Genomic DNA, 22,994 nt, shown 5'->3' on the forward strand with positions numbered 1-22,994 from the left:
ACACTGTGTATGACGAGACAACGCATGAACGTCACCACGCCAATCACACTGTGTATGACGAGGCAACGCATGAACGTCACCACGCCAATCACACTGTGTATGACGAGACAACGCATGAACGTCACCACGCCAATTACACTGTGTATGACGAGACAACGCATGAACGTCACCACACCAATCACACTGTGTATGACGAGACAGCGCATGAACGTCACCACGCCAATCACACTGTGTATGACGAGGCAACGCATGAACGTCACCACGCCAATCACACTGCGTATGACGAGACAACGCATGAACGTCACCATGCCAATCACACTGTGTATGACGCAACGCAGGAACGTCACCACGCCAATCACACTGTGTATGACGAGACAACGCATGAACGTCACCACGCCAATCACACTGTGTATGACGCAACGCAGGAACGTCACCACGCCAATCACACTGTGTATGACGAGACAACGCATGGATGTCACCACGCCAATCACACTGTGTATGACGAGACAACGCATGAACGTCACCACACCAATCACACTGTGTATGACGAGACAACGCATGAACGTCACCACGCCAATCACACTGTGTATGACGAGACAACGCATGAACGTCACCACACCAATCACACTGTGTATGATGAGACAACGCATGAACGTCACCACGCCAATCGCACTGCGTATGACGAGACAACGCATGAACGTCACCACGCCAATCACACTGTGTATGACGAGACAACGCATGAACGTCACCACGCCAATCACACTGTGTATGACGAGGCAACGCATGAACGTCACCACGCCAATCACACTGTGTATGACGAGACAACGCATGAACGTCACACGCCAATCACACTGTGTATGACGAGACAACGCATGAACGTCACCACACCAATCACACTGTGTATGACGAGACAACGCATGAACGTCACCACGCCAATCGCACTGCGTATGACGAGACAACGCATGAATGTCACCACGCCAATCACACTGTGTATGACGAGACAACGCATGAACGTCACCACGCCAATCACACTGTGTATGACGAGGCAACGCATGAACGTCACCACGCCAATCACACTGTGTATGACGAGACAACGCATGAACGTCACCACGCCAACCACACTGTGTATGACGAGACAACGCATGAACGTCACCACGCCAATCACACTGTGTATGACGAGACAACGCATGAACGTCACCATGCCAATCACACTGTGTATGACGAGACAACGAATGAACGTCACCACGCCAATCACACTGTGTATGACGAGACAACGCATGAACGTCACCACGCCAATCACACTGTGTATGACGAGACAACGCATGAACGTCACCACGCCAATCACACTGTGTATGACGAGACAACGCATGAACGTCACCACACCAATCACACTGTGTATGACGAGACAACGCATGAACGTCACCACGCCAATCACACTGTGTATGACGAGACAACGCATGTACGTCACCACGCCAATCACACTGCGTATGACGAGACAACGCATGAACGTCACCCCGCCAATCACACTGTGTATGACGAGACAACGCATGAACGTCACCACGCCAATCACACTGTGTATGACGAGACAACGCAGGAACGTCACCACGCCAATCACACTGTGTATGACGAGACAAAGCATGAATGTCACCACGCCAATCACACTGTGTATGACGAGACAACGCATGAACGTCACCACGCCAATCACACTGTGTATGACGAGACAACGCATGAACGTCACCACACCAATCACACTGTGTATGACGAGACAACGCATGAACGTCACCACGCCAATCACACTGTATATGACGAGGCAACGCATGAACGTCACCATGCCAATCACACTGTGTATGACGAGACAATGCATGAACGTCACCACGCCAATCACACTGTGTATGACGAGACAACGCATGAACGTCCCCACGCCAATCACACTGTGTATGACGAGGCAACGCATGAACGTCACCACGCCAATCGCACTGTGTATGACGAGACAACGCATGAACGTCACCACGCCAATCACACTGTGTATGACGAGACAACGCATGAACGTCACCACGCCAATCACACTGTGTATGACGAGACAACGCATGAACGTCACCACGCCAATCACACTGTGTATGACGAGACAACGCATGAACGTCACCACGCCAATCACACTGTGTATGACGAGACAACGCATGAACGTCACCACGCCAATCACACTGTGTATGACGAGACAACGCATGAACGTCACTACGCCAATTACACTGTGTATGACGAGACAACGCATGAACGTCACCACACCAATCACACTGTGTATGACGAGACAACGCAGGAACGTCACCACGCCAATCACACTGTGTATGACGAGACAACGCATGAATGTCACCACGCCAATCACACTGTGTATGATGAGGCAACGCAGGAACGTCACCACGCCAATCACACTGTGTATGATGAGACAACGCATGAACGTCACCACGCCAATCACACAGTGTATGATGAGACAACGCATGAACGTCACCACGCCAATCACACTGTGTATGACGCAACGCATGAACGTCACCACGCCAATCACACTGTGTATGACGAGACAACGCATGAACGTCACCACGCCAATCACACTGTGTATGACGAGACAACGCAGGAACGTCACCACACCAATCACACTGTGTATGACGAGACAATGCATCAACGTCACCACGCCAATCACACTGTGTATGACGAGACAACGCATGAACGTCACCACGCCAATCACACTGTGTATGACGAGGCAACGCATGAACGTCACCACGCCAATCACACTGTGTATGACGAGACAACGCATGAACGTCACCACGCCAATTACACTGTGTATGACGAGACAACGCATGAACGTCACCACACCAATCACACTGTGTATGACGAGACAGCGCATGAACGTCACCACGCCAATCACACTGTGTATGACGAGGCAACGCATGAACGTCACCACGCCAATCACACTGCGTATGACGAGACAACGCATGAACGTCACCATGCCAATCACACTGTGTATGACGCAACGCAGGAACGTCACCACGCCAATCACACTGTGTATGACGAGACAACGCATGAACGTCACCACGCCAATCACACTGTGTATGACGCAACGCAGGAACGTCACCACGCCAATCACACTGTGTATGACGAGACAACGCATGGATGTCACCACGCCAATCACACTGTGTATGACGAGACAACGCATGAACGTCACCACACCAATCACACTGTGTATGACGAGACAACGCATGAACGTCACCACGCCAATCACACTGTGTATGACGAGACAACGCATGAACGTCACCACACCAATCACACTGTGTATGATGAGACAACGCATGAACGTCACCACGCCAATCGCACTGCGTATGACGAGACAACGCATGAACGTCACCACGCCAATCACACTGTGTATGACGAGACAACGCATGAACGTCACCACGCCAATCACACTGTGTATGACGAGGCAACGCATGAACGTCACCACGCCAATCACACTGTGTATGACGAGACAACGCATGAACGTCACACGCCAATCACACTGTGTATGACGAGACAACGCATGAACGTCACCACACCAATCACACTGTGTATGACGAGACAACGCATGAACGTCACCACGCCAATCGCACTGCGTATGACGAGACAACGCATGAATGTCACCACGCCAATCACACTGTGTATGACGAGACAACGCATGAACGTCACCACGCCAATCACACTGTGTATGACGAGGCAACGCATGAACGTCACCACGCCAATCACACTGTGTATGACGAGACAACGCATGAACGTCACCACGCCAACCACACTGTGTATGACGAGACAACGCATGAACGTCACCACGCCAATCACACTGTGTATGACGCAACACATGAACGTCACCACGCCAATCACACAGTGTATGACGACGCAACGCATGAACGTCACCACGCCAATCACACTGTGTATGACGAGACAACGCATGAACGTCACCACGCCAATCACACTGTGTATGACGAGACAACGCATGAACGTCACCACGCCAATCACACTGTGTATGACGAGACAACGCATGAACGTCACCACGCCAATCACACTGTGTATGACGAGACAACGCATGAACGTCACCACGCCAATCACACTGTGTATGACGAGACAACGCATGAACGTCACCACGCCAATCACACTGTGTATGACGAGACAACGCAGGAACGTCACCACGCCAATCACACTGTGTATGACGAGACAACGCATGAACGTCACCACGCCAATCACACTGTGTATGACGAGACAACGCATGTACGTCACCACGCCAATCACACTGCGTATGACGAGACAACGCATGAACGTCACCCCGCCAATCACACTGTGTATGACGAGACAACGCATGAACGTCACCACGCCAATCACACTGTGTATGACGAGACAACGCATGAACGTCACCCCGCCAATCACACTGTGTATGACGAGACAACGCATGAACGTCACCACGCCAATCACACTGTGTATGACGAGACAACGCATGAACGTCACCACGCCAATCACACTGCGTATGACGAGACAACGCATGAACGTCACCACGCCAATCACACTGCGTATGACGAGACAACGCATGAACGTCACCACGCCAATCACACTGTGTATGACGAGACAACGCATGAACGTCACCACGCCAATCACACTGTGTATGACGAGACAACGCATGAACGTCACTACACCAATCACACTGTGTATGACGAGGCAACGCAGGAACGTCACCACGCCAATCACACTGTGTATGACGAGACAGCGCATGAACGTCACCACGCCAATTACACTGTGTATGACGAGACAACGCATGAACGTCACCACGCCAACCACACTGTGTATGACGAGACAACGCATGAACGTCACCACGCCAATTACACTGTGTATGACGAGACAACGCATGAACGTCACCACGCCAATCACACTGTGTATGACGAGACAGCGCATGAACGTCACCACGCCAATTACACTGTGTATGACGAGACAACGCATGAACGTCACCACGCCAACCACACTGTGTATGACGAGACAACGCATGAACGTCACTACACCAATCACACTGTGTATGACGAGACAACGCATGAACGTCACCACGCCAATCACACTGTGTATGACGAGACAACGCATGAACGTCACCACACCAATCACACTGTGTATGACGAGACAACGCATGAACATCACCACGCCAATCACACTGTGTATGACGAGGCAACGCATGAACGTCACCACGCCAATCACACTGTGTATGACGAGACAACGCATGAACGTCACCATGCCAATCACACTGTGTATGACGAGACAACGCATGAACATCACCACGCCAATCACACTGTGTATGACGAGACAACGCATGAACGTCACCACGCCAATCACACTGCGTATGACAAGACAACGCATGAACGTCACCACGCCAATCACACTGTGTATGACGGGACAACGCATGAACGTCACCACGCCAATCACACTGTGTATGACGAGACAACGCATGAACGTCACCACGCCAATCACACTGTGTATGACGACGCAACGCATGAACGTCACCACGCCAATCACACTGTGTATGACGAGACAACGCATGAACATCACCACGCCAATCACACTGTGTATGACGAGACAACGCATGAACGTCACCACACCAATCACACAGTGTATGACGAGACAACGCATGAACGTCACCACGCCAATCACACTGTGTATGACGAGGCAACGCATGAACGTCACCACGCCAATCACACTGTGTATGACGAGACAACGCATGAACATCACCACGCCAATCACACTGTGTATGACGAGACAACGCATGAACGTCACCACGCCAATCACACTGTGTATGACGAGACAACGCATGTACGTCACCACGCCAATCACACTGTGTATGACGAGACAACGCAGGAACGTCACCACGCCAATCACACTGTGTATGACGAGACAACGCATGAACGTCACCACGCCAATCACACTGTGTATGACGAGACAACGCATGAACGTCACCACGCCAATCACACTGTGTATGACGAGACAACGCATGAACATCACCACGCCAATCACACTGCGTATGACGAGACAACGCATGAACGTCACCACGCCAATCACACTGTGTATGACGAGACAACGCATGAACGTCACCACACCAATCACACTGTGTATGACGAGACAACGCATGAACGTCACCACGCCAATCACACTGTGTATGACGAGACAACGCATGAACGTCACCACGCCAATCACACTGTGTATGACGGGACAACGCATGAACGTCACCACGCCAATCACACTGTGTATGACGAGACAACGCATGAACGTCACCACGCCAATCACACTGTGTATGACGAGACAACGCATGGATGTCACCACGCCAATCACACTGTGTATGACGAGACAACGCATGAACGTCACCACGCCAATCACACTGTGTATGACGAGACAACGCATGGATGTCACCACGCCAATCACACTGTGTATGACGGGACAACGCATGAACGTCACCACGCCAATCACACTGTGTATGACGAGACAACGCATGAACGTCACCACGCCAATCACACTGTGTATGACGAGACAACGCATGGATGTCACCACGCCAATCACACTGTGTATGACGAGACAACGCATGAACGTCACCACGCCAATCACACTGTGTATGACGAGACAACGCATGAACGTCACCACGCCAATCACACTGTGTATGACGAGACAACGCATGAACGTCACCACGCCAATCACACTGTGTATGACGAGACAACGCATGGATGTCACCACGCCAATCACACTGTGTATGACGAGACAACGCATGAACGTCACCACGCCAATCACACTGTGTATGACGGGACAACGCATGAACGTCACCACGCCAATCACACAGTGTATGACGAGACAACGCATGAACGTCACCACGCCAATCACACTGTGTATGACGAGACAACGCATGAACGTCACCACGCCAATCACACAGTGTATGACGAGACAACGCATGAACGTCACCATGCCAATCACACAGTGTATGACGAGACAACGCATGAACGTCACCACGCCAATCACACAGTGTATGATGAGACAACGCATGAACGTCACCACGCCAATCACACTGTGTATGACGAGACAACGCAGGAACGTCACCACGCCAATCACACTGTGTATGACGAGACAACGCATGAACGTCACCACGCCAATCACACTGTGTATGACGCAACGCATGAATGTCACCACGCCAATCACACTGTGTATGACGAGACAGCGCATGAACGTCACCACACCAATCACACTGTGTATGACGAGGCAACGCATGAACGTCACCACACCAATCACACTGTGTATGACGAGACAACGCATGAACGTCACCACGCCAATCACACTGTGTATGACGAGACAACGCATGAACGTCACCACACCAATCACACTGTGTATGACGAGACAACGCATGAACGTCACCACACCAATCACACTGTGTATGACGAGACAACGCATGAACGTCACCACGCCAATCACACTGTGTATGACGAGGCAACGCAGGAACGTCACCACGCCAATCACACTGTGTATGACGAGGCAACGCATGAACGATACCACGCCAATCACACTGTGTATGACGAGACAACGCATGAACGTCACCACGCCAATCACACTGTGTATGACGAGGCAACGCATGAACGTCACCACGCCAATCACACTGTGTATGACGAGACAACGCATGAACGTCACCACGCCAATCACACTGTGTATGACGAGACAACGCATGAACGTCACCACGCCAATCACACTGTGTATGACGCAACGCATGAATGTCACCACGCCAATCACACTGTGTATGACGAGACAGCGCATGAACGTCACCATGCCAATCACACTGTGTATGACGAGACAACGCATGAACGTCACCACGCCAATCACACTGTGTATGACGCAACGCATGAATGTCACCACGCCAATCACACTGTGTATGACGAGGCAACGCATGAACGATACCACGCCAATCACACTGTGTATGACGAGGCAACGCATGAACGTCACCACGCCAACCACACTGTGTATGACGAGACAACGCATGAACGTCACCACGCCAATCACACTGTGTATGACGAGACAACGCATGAACGTCACTACATCAATCACACAGTGTATGGCGACGCAACGCATGAACGTCACCACGCCAATCACACTGCGTATGACGAGACAGCGCATGAACGTCACCATGCCAATCACACTGTGTATGACGAGACAGCGCATGAACGTCACCATGCCAATCACACTGTGTATGACGAGACAACGCATGAACGTCACCACGCCAACCACACTGTGTATGACGAGACAGCGCATGAACGTCACCATGCCAATCACACTGTGTATGACGAGACAACGCATGAACGTCACCACGCCAATCACACTGCGTATGACGAGACAGCGCATGAACGTCACCACGCCAATCACACTGTGTATGACGAGACAGCGCATGAACGTCACCATGCCAATCACACTGTGTATGACGAGACAACGCATGAACGTCACCACGCCAACCACACTGTGTATGACGAGACAACGCATGAACGTCACCACGCCAATCACACTGTGTATGACGAGACAACGCATGAACGTCACCACGCCAATCACACTGTGTATGACGAGACAACGCATGAACGTCACCACGCCAATCACACTGTGTATGACGAGACAACGCATGAACATCACCATGCCAATCACACTGTGTATGACGAGACAACGCATGAACGTCACCACGCCAATCACACTGTGTATGACGAGACAACGCATGAACGTCACCACGCCAATCACACTGTGTATGACGAGACAACGCATGAACGTCACCACGCCAATCACACTGTGTATGACGAGACAACGCATGAACGTCACCACGCCAATCACACTGTGTATGACACAACGCATGAACGTCACCACGCCAATCACACTGTGTATGACGAGGCAACGCATGAACGTCACCACGCCAATCACACTGTGTATGACGAGACAACGCATGAACGTCACCACACCAATCACACTGCGTATGACGAGACAACGCATGAACGTCACCACGCCAATCACACTGTGTATGACGAGACAACGCATGAACGTCACCACGCCAATCACACTGTGTATGATGAGACAACGCATGAACGTCACCACACCAATCACACTGTGTATGACGAGACAACGCATGAACGTCACCACGCCAATCACACTGCGTATGACGAGACAATGCATGAACGTCACCACGCCAATCACACTGTGTATGACGAGACAACGCATGAACGTCACCACACCAATCACACAGTGTATGACGAGACAGCGCATGAACGTCACCACTCCAATCACACTGTGTATGACGAGACAACGCATGAACGTCACCACGCCAATCACACAGTGTATGACGAGACAACGCATGAACGTCACCACGCCAATCACACTGTGTATGACGAGACAACGCATGAACGTCACCACGCCAATCACACTGTGTATGACGAGACAACGCATGAACGTCACCACGCCAATCACACTGTGTATGACGAGACAACGCATGAACGTCACCACGCCAACCACACTGTGTATGACGAGGCAACGCATGAACGTCACCACGCCAATCACACTGTGTATGACGAGACAACGCATGAACGTCACCACACCAACCACACTGTGTATGACGAGACAACGCATGAACGTCACCACACCAATCACACTGTGTATGACGAGACAACGCATGAACGTCACCACACCAATCACACTGTGTATGACGAGACAACGCATGAACGTCACCACGCCAATCACACAGTGTATGACGAGACAACGCATGAACGTCACCACGCCAACCACACTGTGTATGACGAGACAACGCATGAACGTCACCACGCCAATCACACTGTGTATGACGAGACAACGCATGAACGTCACCACGCCAACCACACTGTGTATGACGAGACAACGCATGAACGTCACCACGCCAATCACACTGTGTATGACGAGACAACGCATGAACGTCACCACGCCAATCACACAGTGTATGACGACGCAACGCATGAACGTCACCACGCCAATCACACTGTGTATGACGAGACAACGCATGAACGTCACCACGCCAATCACACTGTGTATGACGAGACAATGCATGAACGTCACCACGCCAATCACACATGGTATGACGAGACAACGCATGAACGTCACCACGCCAATCACACTGTGTATGACGAGACAACGCATGAACGTCACCACGCCAATCACACTGTGTATGACGAGACAACGCATGAACGTCACCACACCAATCACACTGTGTATGATGAGGCAACGCAGGAACGTCACCACGCCAATCACACTGTGTATGACGAGACAACGCATGAACGTCACCACGCCAATCACACTGTGTATGACGAGACAACGCATGAACGTCACCACGCCAATCACACTGTGTATGACGAGACAACGCATGAACGTCACCACGCCAATCACACTGTGTATGACGAGACAACGCATGAACGTCACCACGCCAATCACACTGCGTATGACGAGACAACGCATGAACGTCACCATGCCAATCACACTGTGTATGACGCAACGCAGGAACGTCACCACGCCAATCACACTGTGTATGACGAGACAACGCATGAACGTCACCACGCCAATCACACTGTGTATGACGAGACAACGCAGGAACGTCACCACGCCAATCACACTGTGTATGATGAGGCAACGCATGAACGTCACCACGCCAATCACACTGTGTATGACGAGACAACGCATGAACGTCACCACGCCAATCACACTGTGTATGACGGGACAACGCATGAACGTCACCACGCCAATCACACTGTGTATGACGAGACAGCGCATGAACGTCACCATGCCAATCACACTGTGTATGACGAGACAACGCATGAACGTCACCATGCCAATCACACTGTGTATGACGAGACAACGCATGAACGTCACCACGCCAATCACACTGTGTATGACGAGGCAACGCATGAACGTCACCACGCCAATCACACTGTGTATGACGAGACAACGCATGAACGTCACCACGCCAATCACACTGTGTATGACGAGACAACGCATGAACGTCACCACGCCAATCACACTGTGTATGACGAGACAACGCATGAACGTCACCACACCAATCACACTGTGTATGACGAGACAACGCATGAACGTCACCACGCCAATCACACTGTGTATGACGAGACAATGCATGAACGTCACCACGCCAATCACACTGTGTATGATGAGACAACGCATGAACGTCACCACACCAACCACACTGTGTATGACGAGACAACGCATGAACGTCACCACACCAATCACACTGTGTATGACGAGACAACGCATGAACGTCACCACGCCAATCACACTGTGTATGACGAGACAACACATAAACGTCACCACGCCAATCACACTGTGTATGACGAGACAACGCAGGAACGTCACCACGCCAATCACACTGTGTATGACGAGACAACGCATGAACGTCACCATGCCAATCACACTGTGTATGACGCAACGCATGAACGTCACCACGCCAATCACACTGTGTATGACGAGACAACGCATGAACGTCACCCCGCCAATCACACTGTGTATGACGAGACAACGCATGAACGTCACCACGCCAATCACACTGTGTATGACGAGACAACGCATGAACGTCACCACACCAATCACACTGTGTATGATGAGGCAACGCATGAACGTCACCACGCCAATCACACTGTGTATGACGAGACAACGCATGAACGTCACCACGCCAATCACACTGCGTATGACGAGACAACGCATGAACGTCACCACGCCAATCACACTGCGTATGACGAGACAACGCATGAACGTCACCACGCCAATCACACTGTGTATGACGAGACAACGCATGAACGTCACCACGCCAATCACACTGTGTATGACGAGACAACGCATGAACGTCACTACACCAATCACACTGTGTATGACGAGGCAACGCAGGAACGTCACCACGCCAATCACACTGTGTATGACGAGACAACGCATGAACGTCACTACACCAATCACACTGTGTATGACGAGACAACGCATGAACGTCACCACGCCAATCACACTGTGTATGACGAGACAACGCATGAACGTCACCACGCCAATCACACTGTGTATGACGAGGCAACGCATGAACGTCACCACGCCAATCACACTGTGTATGACGAGACAACGCATGAACGTCACCATGCCAATCACACTGTGTATGACGAGACAACGCATGAACATCACCACGCCAATCACACTGTGTATGACGAGACAACGCATGAACGTCACCACGCCAATCACACTGCGTATGACAAGACAACGCATGAACGTCACCACGCCAATCACACTGTGTATGACGGGACAACGCATGAACGTCACCACGCCAATCACACTGTGTATGACGAGACAACGCATGAACGTCACCACGCCAATCACACTGTGTATGACGACGCAACGCATGAACGTCACCACGCCAATCACACTGTGTATGACGAGACAACGCATGAACATCACCACGCCAATCACACTGTGTATGACGAGACAACGCATGAACGTCACCACACCAATCACACAGTGTATGACGAGACAACGCATGAACGTCACCACGCCAATCACACTGTGTATGACGAGGCAACGCATGAACGTCACCACGCCAATCACACTGTGTATGACGAGACAACGCATGAACATCACCACGCCAATCACACTGTGTATGACGAGACAACGCATGAACGTCACCACGCCAATCACACTGTGTATGACGAGACAACGCATGAACGTCACCACGCCAATCACACTGTGTATGACGAGACAACGCATGAACGTCACCACGCCAATCACACTGTGTATGACGAGACAACGCATGAACGTCACCACGCCAATCACACTGTGTATGACGAGACAACGCATGAACATCACCACGCCAATCACACTGCGTATGACGAGACAACGCATGAACGTCACCACGCCAATCACACTGCGTATGACGAGACAACGCATGAACGTCACCACACCAATCACACTGTGTATGACGAGACAACGCATGAACGTCACCACGCCAATCACACTGTGTATGACGAGACAACGCATGAACGTCACCACGCCAATCACACTGTGTATGACGGGACAACGCATGAACGTCACCACGCCAATCACACTGTGTATGACGAGACAACGCATGAACGTCACCACGCCAATCACACTGTGTATGACGAGACAACGCATGGATGTCACCACGCCAATCACACTGTGTATGACGAGACAACGCATGAACGTCACCACGCCAATCACACTGTGTATGACGAGACAACGCATGGATGTCACCACGCCAATCACACTGTGTATGACGGGACAACGCATGAACGTCACCACGCCAATCACACTGTGTATGACGAGACAACGCATGAACGTCACCACGCCAATCACACTGTGTATGACGAGACAACGCATGGATGTCACCACGCCAATCACACTGTGTATGACGAGACAACGCATGAACGTCACCACGCCAATCACACTGTGTATGACGAGACAACGCATGAACGTCACCACGCCAATCACACTGTGTATGACGAGACAACGCATGAACGTCACCACGCCAATCACACTGTGTATGACGAGACAACGCATGGATGTCACCACGCCAATCACACTGTGTATGACGAGACAACGCATGAACGTCACCACGCCAATCACACTGTGTATGACGGGACAACGCATGAACGTCACCACGCCAATCACACAGTGTATGACGAGACAACGCATGAACGTCACCACGCCAATCACACTGTGTATGACGAGACAACGCATGAACGTCACCACGCCAATCACACAGTGTATGACGAGACAACGCATGAACGTCACCATGCCAATCACACAGTGTATGACGAGACAACGCATGAACGTCACCACGCCAATCACACAGTGTATGATGAGACAACGCATGAACGTCACCACGCCAATCACACTGTGTATGACGAGACAACGCAGGAACGTCACCACGCCAATCACACTGTGTATGACGAGACAACGCATGAACGTCACCACGCCAATCACACTGTGTATGACGCAACGCATGAATGTCACCACGCCAATCACACTGTGTATGACGAGACAGCGCATGAACGTCACCACACCAATCACACTGTGTATGACGAGGCAACGCATGAACGTCACCACACCAATCACACTGTGTATGACGAGACAACGCATGAACGTCACCACGCCAATCACACTGTGTATGACGAGACAACGCATGAACGTCACCACACCAATCACACTGTGTATGACGAGACAACGCATGAACGTCACCACACCAATCACACTGTGTATGACGAGACAACGCATGAACGTCACCACGCCAATCACACTGTGTATGACGAGGCAACGCAGGAACGTCACCACGCCAATCACACTGTGTATGACGAGGCAACGCATGAACGATACCACGCCAATCACACTGTGTATGACGAGACAACGCATGAACGTCACCACGCCAATCACACTGTGTATGACGAGGCAACGCATGAACGTCACCACGCCAATCACACTGTGTATGACGAGACAACGCATGAACGTCACCACGCCAATCACACTGTGTATGACGAGACAACGCATGAACGTCACCACGCCAATCACACTGTGTATGACGCAACGCATGAATGTCACCACGCCAATCACACTGTGTATGACGAGACAGCGCATGAACGTCACCATGCCAATCACACTGTGTATGACGAGACAACGCATGAACGTCACCACGCCAATCACACTGTGTATGACGCAACGCATGAATGTCACCACGCCAATCACACTGTGTATGACGAGGCAACGCATGAACGATACCACGCCAATCACACTGTGTATGACGAGGCAACGCATGAACGTCACCACGCCAACCACACTGTGTATGACGAGACAACGCATGAACGTCACCACGCCAATCACACTGTGTATGACGAGACAACGCATGAACGTCACTACATCAATCACACAGTGTATGACGAGACAGCGCATGAACGTCACCACACCAATCACACTGTGTATGACGAGACAGCGCATGAACGATACCACGCCAATCACACTGTGTATGACGAGACAACGCATGAACGTCACCACGCCAATCACACTGCGTATGACGAGACAGCGCATGAACGTCACCACGCCAATCACACTGTGTATGACGAGACAGCGCATGAACGTCACCATGCCAATCACACTGTGTATGACGAGACAACGCATGAACGTCACCACGCCAACCACACTGTGTATGACGAGACAGCGCATGAACGTCACCATGCCAATCACACTGTGTATGACGAGACAACGCATGAACGTCACCACGCCAATCACACTGCGTATGACGAGACAGCGCATGAACGTCACCACGCCAATCACACTGTGTATGACGAGACAGCGCATGAACGTCACCATGCCAATCACACTGTGTATGACGAGACAACGCATGAACGTCACCACGCCAACCACACTGTGTATGACGAGACAACGCATGAACGTCACCACGCCAATCACACTGTGTATGACGAGACAACGCATGAACGTCACCACGCCAATCACACTGTGTATGACGAGACAACGCATGAACGTCACCACGCCAATCACACTGTGTATGACGAGACAACGCATGAACGTCACCATGCCAATCACACTGTGTATGACGAGACAACGCATGAACGTCACCACGCCAATCACACTGTGTATGACGAGACAACGCATGAACGTCACCACGCCAATCACACTGTGTATGACGAGACAACGCATGAACGTCACCACGCCAATCACACTGTGTATGACGAGACAACGCATGAACGTCACCACGCCAATCACACTGTGTATGACACAACGCATGAACGTCACCACGCCAATCACACTGTGTATGACGAGGCAACGCATGAACGTCACCACGCCAATCACACTGTGTATGACGAGACAACGCATGAACGTCACCACACCAATCACACTGCGTATGACGAGACAACGCATGAACGTCACCACGCCAATCACACTGTGTATGACGAGACAACGCATGAACGTCACCACGCCAATCACACTGTGTATGATGAGACAACGCATGAACGTCACCACACCAATCACACTGTGTATGACGAGACAACGCATGAACGTCACCACGCCAATCACACTGCGTATGACGAGACAATGCATGAACGTCACCACGCCAATCACACTGTGTATGACGAGACAACGCATGAACGTCACCACACCAATCACACAGTGTATGACGAGACAGCGCATGAACGTCACCACTCCAATCACACTGTGTATGACGAGACAACGCATGAACGTCACCACGCCAATCACACAGTGTATGACGAGACAACGCATGAACGTCACCACGCCAATCACACTGTGTATGACGAGACAACGCATGAACGTCACCACGCCAATCACACTGTGTATGACGAGACAACGCATGAACGTCACCACGCCAATCACACTGTGTATGACGAGACAACGCATGAACGTCACCACGCCAACCACACTGTGTATGACGAGGCAACGCATGAACGTCACCACGCCAATCACACTGTGTATGACGAGACAACGCATGAACGTCACCACACCAACCACACTGTGTATGACGAGACAACGCATGAACGTCACCACACCAATCACACTGTGTATGACGAGACAACGCATGAACGTCACCACACCAATCACACTGTGTATGACGAGACAACGCATGAACGTCACCACGCCAATCACACAGTGTATGACGAGACAACGCATGAACGTCACCACGCCAACCACACTGTGTATGACGAGACAACGCATGAACGTCACCACGCCAATCACACTGTGTATGACGAGACAACGCATGAACGTCACCACGCCAACCACACTGTGTATGACGAGACAACGCATGAACGTCACCACGCCAATCACACTGTGTATGACGAGACAACGCATGAACGTCACCACGCCAATCACACAGTGTATGACGACGCAACGCATGAACGTCACCATGCCAATCACACTGTGTATGACGAGACAATGCATGAACGTCACCACGCCAATCACACTGTGTATGACGAGACAACGCATGAACGTCACCACGCCAATCACACTGTGTATGACGAGACAACGCATGAACGTCACCACGCCAATCACACTGTGTATGACGAGACAACGCATGAACGTCACCACGCCAATCACACTGTGTATGACGGGACAACGCATGAACGTCACCACGCCAATCACACTGTGTATGACGAGACAACGCATGAACGTCACCACCCCAATCACACTGTATGACGAGACAGCGCATGAACGTCACCACGCCAATCACACTGCGTATGACGAGACAACGCATGAACGTCACCACGCCAATCACACAGTGTATGACGAGACAATGCATGAACGTCACCACGCCAATCACACTGTGTATGATGAGGCAACGCAGGAACGTCACCACGCCAATCACACTGTGTATGACGAGACAACGCATGAACGTCACCACGCCAATCACACTGTGTATGACGAGACAACGCATGAACGTCACCACGCCAATCACACTGTGTATGACGAGACAACGCATGAACGTCACCACGCCAATCACACTGTGTATGACGAGACAACGCATGAACGTCACCACGCCAATCACACTGCGTATGACGAGACAACGCATGAACGTCACCATGCCAATCACACTGTGTATGACGCAACGCAGGAACGTCACCACGCCAATCACACTGTGTATGACGAGACAACGCATGAACGTCACCACGCCAATCACACTGTGTATGACGAGACAACGCATGAACGTCACCATGCCAATCACACTGTGTATGACGCAACGCAGGAACGTCACCACGCCAATCACACTGTGTATGACGAGACAACGCATGAACGTCACCACGCCAATCACACTGTGTATGACGCAACGCAGGAACGTCACCACGCCAATCACACTGTGTATGATGAGGCAATGCATGAACGTCACCACACCAATCACACTGTGTATGACGAGACAACGCATGGATGTCACCACGCCAATCACACTGTGTATGACGAGACAACGCATGAACGTCACCACGCCAATCACACTGTGTATGACGAGACAACGCATGAACGTCACCACGCCAATCACACTGTGTATGACGAGACAACGCATGAACGTCACCACACCAATCACACTGTGTATGACGAGACAACGCATGAACGTCACCACACCAATCACACTGTGTATGACGAGACAACGCATGAACGTCACCACGCCAATCACACTGCGTATGACGAGACAACGCATGAACGTCACCACATCAATCACACTGCGTATGACGAGACAACGCATGGATGTCACCACGCCAATCACACTGTGTATGACGAGACAACGCATGAACGTCACCATGCCAATCACACTGTGTATGACGCAACGCATGAACGTCACCACGCCAATCACACTGTGTATGACGAGACAACGCATGAACGTCACCACGCCAATCACACTGTGTATGACGCAACGCATGAACGTCACCACACCAATCACACTGTGTATGACGAGGCAACGCATGAACGTCACCACGCCAATCACACTGTGTATGACGGGACAACGCATGAACGTCACCACGCCAATCACACTGTGTATGACGAGACAGCGCATGAACGTCACCACACCAATCACACTGTGTATGACGAGACAACGCATGGATGTCACCACGCCAATCACACTGTGTATGACGAGACAACGCATGAACGTCACCATGCCAATCACACTGTGTATGACGCAACGCAGGAACGTCACCACGCCAATCACACTGTGTATGACGAGACAGCGCATGAACGTCACCATGCCAATCACACTGTGTATGACGAGACAACGCATGAACGTCACCACACCAATCACACTGTGTATGACGAGACAACGCATGAACGTCACCACGCCAATCACACAGTGTATGACGAGACAATGCATGAACGTCACCACGCCAATCACACTGCGTATGACGAGACAGCGCATGAACGTCACCACGCCAATCACACTGTGTATGACGAGGCAACGCATGAACGTCACCACGCCAATCACACTGCGTATGACGAGACAACGCATGAACGTCACCATGCCAATCACACTGTGTATGACGAGACAACGCATGAACGTCACCACGCCAATCACACTGTGTATGACGAGGCAACGCATGAACGTCACCACGCCAATCACACTGCGTATGACGAGACAACGCATGAACGTCACCATGCCAATCACACTGTGTATGACGAGACAACGCATGAACGTCACCACGCCAATCACACTGTGTATGACGGGACAACGCATGAACGTCACCATGCCAATCACACTGTGTATGACGCAACGCATGAATGTCACCACGCCAATCACACTGTGTATGACGAGACAGCGCATGAACGTCACCACGCCAATCACACTGTGTATGACGAGACAACGCATGAACGTCACCATGCCAATCACACTGTGTATGACGAGACAACGCATGAACGTCACCACACCAATCACACTGTGTATGACGAGACAACGCATGAACGTCACCATGCCAATCACACTGTGTATGACGAGACAACGCATGAACGTCACCACACCAATCACACTGTGTATGACGAGACAACGCAGGAACGTCACCACACCAATCACACTGTGTATGACGAGACAACGCATGAACGTCACCACGCCAATCACACTGTGTATGATGAGACAACGCATGAACGTCACCACGCCAATCACACTGTGTATGATGAGGCAACGCATGAACGTCACCACGCCAATCACACTGTGTATGACGAGACAACGCATGAACGTCACCACGCCAATCACACTGCGTATGACGAGACAACGCATGAACGTCACCATGCCAATCACACTGTGTATGACGAGGCAACGCATGAACGTCACCACGCCAATCACACTGCGTATGACGAGACAACGCATGAACGTCACCATGCCAATCACACTGTGTATGACGAGACAATGCATGAACGTCACCACGCCAATCACACTGTGTGACCAGACAATGCATAAACATCACCGCACCACACATTCCCCCCCAGGCAATGGCGGACTGGCATGACACATTTCCCCCCCTCAGGCAATGGCGGACTAGCATGACACATTTCCCTCCCCCAGGCAGTGGTGGACTAGCATGACACATCCTTCCCCCCCCAGGCAATGGTGGACTGGCATGACACATTTCCCCCCCCCAGGCAATGGTGGACTGGCATGACACCTAAAACAGGAGGGGACCGAGGCTGCACTCAGCAATTATAAGGAGTGCAATAAAAATTGTAAAAAAGAAATTAGGCTGGCAAAGATCGAAGCTGAAAATCAAATCGCTAGGGATATCAAATCTAACCCCAAAAAGTTTTACAAGTACATCAACTCTAAAAAAAGAAAGGTTGACTGTATAGGACTCCTAAAGGATGAGGGTGGGAACTCAGTGGTGGATGACCAAGGTAAGGCAGAGTTATTAAATGCTTTCTTTGCATCTGTCTTCACAAAGGAAACAGCACTGTTGCAAATTACAGAGGCAGAAGAGTCTCAATCTTCTAACTGTAATATTAAATACTTAACGCAGGAAGAAGTAAAGGCAAGACTAAATAAATTAAAAATAGACAAGGCACCTGGCCCGGATGGCATGCATCCTCGGGTCCTAAGGGAATTAAGTTCAGTTATAGATAAACCCCTTTATCTTATCTTTTGTGACTCTCTTGCAACTGGCAGAGTCCCAGTGGATTGGCGTACAGCCCACGTTTTCCCATTATTTAAGAAGGGCAAAAAATCTGATCCAGGAAATTATAGACCTGTAAGCTTAACATCAGTTGTATGCAAACTATTTGAGGGGTTACTAAGAGATACTATACATGACTTCATAGTAGAAAATAATCTTATTTCTCAGCATCAACATGGGTTTACTAAAGACAGGTCCTGTTTGACTAACATGCTCAGCTTTTATGAGGTAGTGAATGCTAATATGGATATTGGGAATGCTGTAGATGTGATATACTTGGACTTTGCAAAGGCCTTCGACACTGTTCCCCACAGAAGTCTGGTGCATAAGTTGAGGATGCAAGGACTGGGGAAGAGTCTGTGTGCTTGGATAGGGAACTGGCTAATGGACAGAAAACTAAGAGTTGTGGTCAATGGATCGTACTCAAAATGGGAGACTGTTAGCAGTGGGGTCCCACAGGGGTCTGTACTGGGTCCAGTGCTCTTCAATTTATTTATTAATGACCTAGTAGATGCAGTAGTGAGCAATGTTGCTATTTTTGCAGATGATACAAAATTGTGCAGAATAATCAACTCTCAGGAAGATAGTGTCATATTGCAACAGGATCTGGATAGGATGGCTATATGGGCACATACATGGCAGATGAAATTCAATGTTTACAAATGTAAGGTCATGCATTTTGGTCGTACCAATGGTCTAGCACCATACAAAATAAATGGGATACAGTTGGGGACATCAAACTTGGAGAAGGACTTAGGAGTACTCATTGACAACAAGTTAAATAATCGTACTCAATGCCAAGCAGCTGCAGCTAAAGCTAACAAAATTTTGGGATGCATTAAAAGGGAAATAAAAACTCGAGATGCTAGCATAATATTGCCCCTGTTTAACTCTCTAGGAAGGCCACATCTGGAATATGGAATTCAGTTCTGGGCACCACATTACAAAAAAGATATTGCAGTTTTAGAGCAAGTGCAGAGACGAGCTACAAAATTGATACGTGGGATGGAAGGTCTCACTTATCAAGAAAGGTTAGATAAACTGGGTTTATTTAGTCTAGAGAAAAGACGCCTTAGAGGAGATTAATTAACATGTATAAATACATCAGAGGGCAATATAATACCTTGGCGGATGAGCTTTTTGTCCCTAGGCCTTCTCAAAGGACTAGAGGACATGATCTGCGCATGGAGGAAAAACGGTTTAGCCATTTATTTAGGAAAGGGTTCTTTACAGTAAGAGTGATTAAGATGTGAAATGCATTGCCACAGGAAGTCGTTATGGCAAACTCTATACCTGCATTTAAAGGGGGCTTAGATGCTTTCCTTGCGTTGAAAGACATCCATGGCTACAATTACTAGGTAATGCCTAATGATGTTGATCCAGGGATTTTATCTGATTGCCATCTGAAGTCGGGAAGGAGTTTTTCCCTTTTGGGGCTAATTGGACCATGCCTTGTAAGGGTTTTTTCGCGTTCCTCTGGATCAACAGGTGTATGTGGGGGACGGGCTAGAGTTGTACTTTGTACTGGTAGAACTCGATGGACGTATGTCTTTTTTCAACCGAAATAACTATGTAACTATGTAACTATGACACACAGATGACATCCTACCTGCTGTGATATTGCATATCCGATGACCAGGTCTCCCTCGGGGACGTCCCAGGACACAGTGGCGGAGTTGGCCTTCAGCTGTGTGACGGTCACATTGACTGGTGACGGGGGTCGATCTGCAATGTGACACAGACAGGCAATAAGCTTCATTACTGTCACTAGCCAAGTATCTGCAGCCACAGGCAGCGGCCAGATGGAGGACGTCAGCAGCAGAGATGTCACCCAACACTAGAGAAGAGTTACCATCTGTCACACATTTCTGCAGCCCGGGAAACACACTCTCTGTCTACACCACTCTTCCTTAACCTCTTCACCCTGGAGGAACCCTTCAAATCATGTTTAGCTCTCAGGGAACCCCTGTATTAGGGAAGTGAGTGGCACGGTCTTCAAAAGAAGGTGTGGCTTTAAACTCTTTTTTTAATTTTTTTTTTTTTTACGGTAATGGCCTCCTTGTTTAGCCCACAATCTATGTTCCTCCTCTGTGGTGTTCCCTGTTACAGAAACCTGTGCTAGTGTTTCTTATTTTAGTCCCCACAATTATAATTCTCTCCTATAATAGGGCTATCATACTGTTTTTTACGACTGCGCTTCTTATTACACTGACCCTAATTTAGTTCTTCTTTCAGGGACACCTCTAGCCATTTTGTCACTCCAGG

The 22,994-nt window shown here is 50.1% G+C and overlaps 1 protein-coding gene across 3 annotated transcripts in view; it reads right to left on the bottom strand.

Moving 5' to 3' along the window:
* FNDC4 (fibronectin type III domain containing 4) overlaps positions 1–22,994 on the bottom strand; it is a 110,005-nt gene that overhangs the window by 58,309 nt on the left and 28,702 nt on the right. For all 3 annotated transcript variants that reach the window (XR_011031294.1, XM_068279805.1, XM_068279804.1), the window contains exon 4: positions 22,339–22,454. Coding sequence is in view for 2 of the 3 variants with exons in the window: in XM_068279805.1 (XP_068135906.1) it covers positions 22,339–22,454 (116 nt within the window). In the remaining variant the exon portion in view is untranslated. The remainder of the gene's footprint in view (positions 1–22,338; positions 22,455–22,994) is intronic.

The sequence above is a fragment of the Hyperolius riggenbachi genome, chromosome 4, assembly GCF_040937935.1.
Source record: "Hyperolius riggenbachi isolate aHypRig1 chromosome 4, aHypRig1.pri, whole genome shotgun sequence".
Classification (NCBI taxonomy): Eukaryota; Metazoa; Chordata; class Amphibia; order Anura; family Hyperoliidae; genus Hyperolius; species Hyperolius riggenbachi.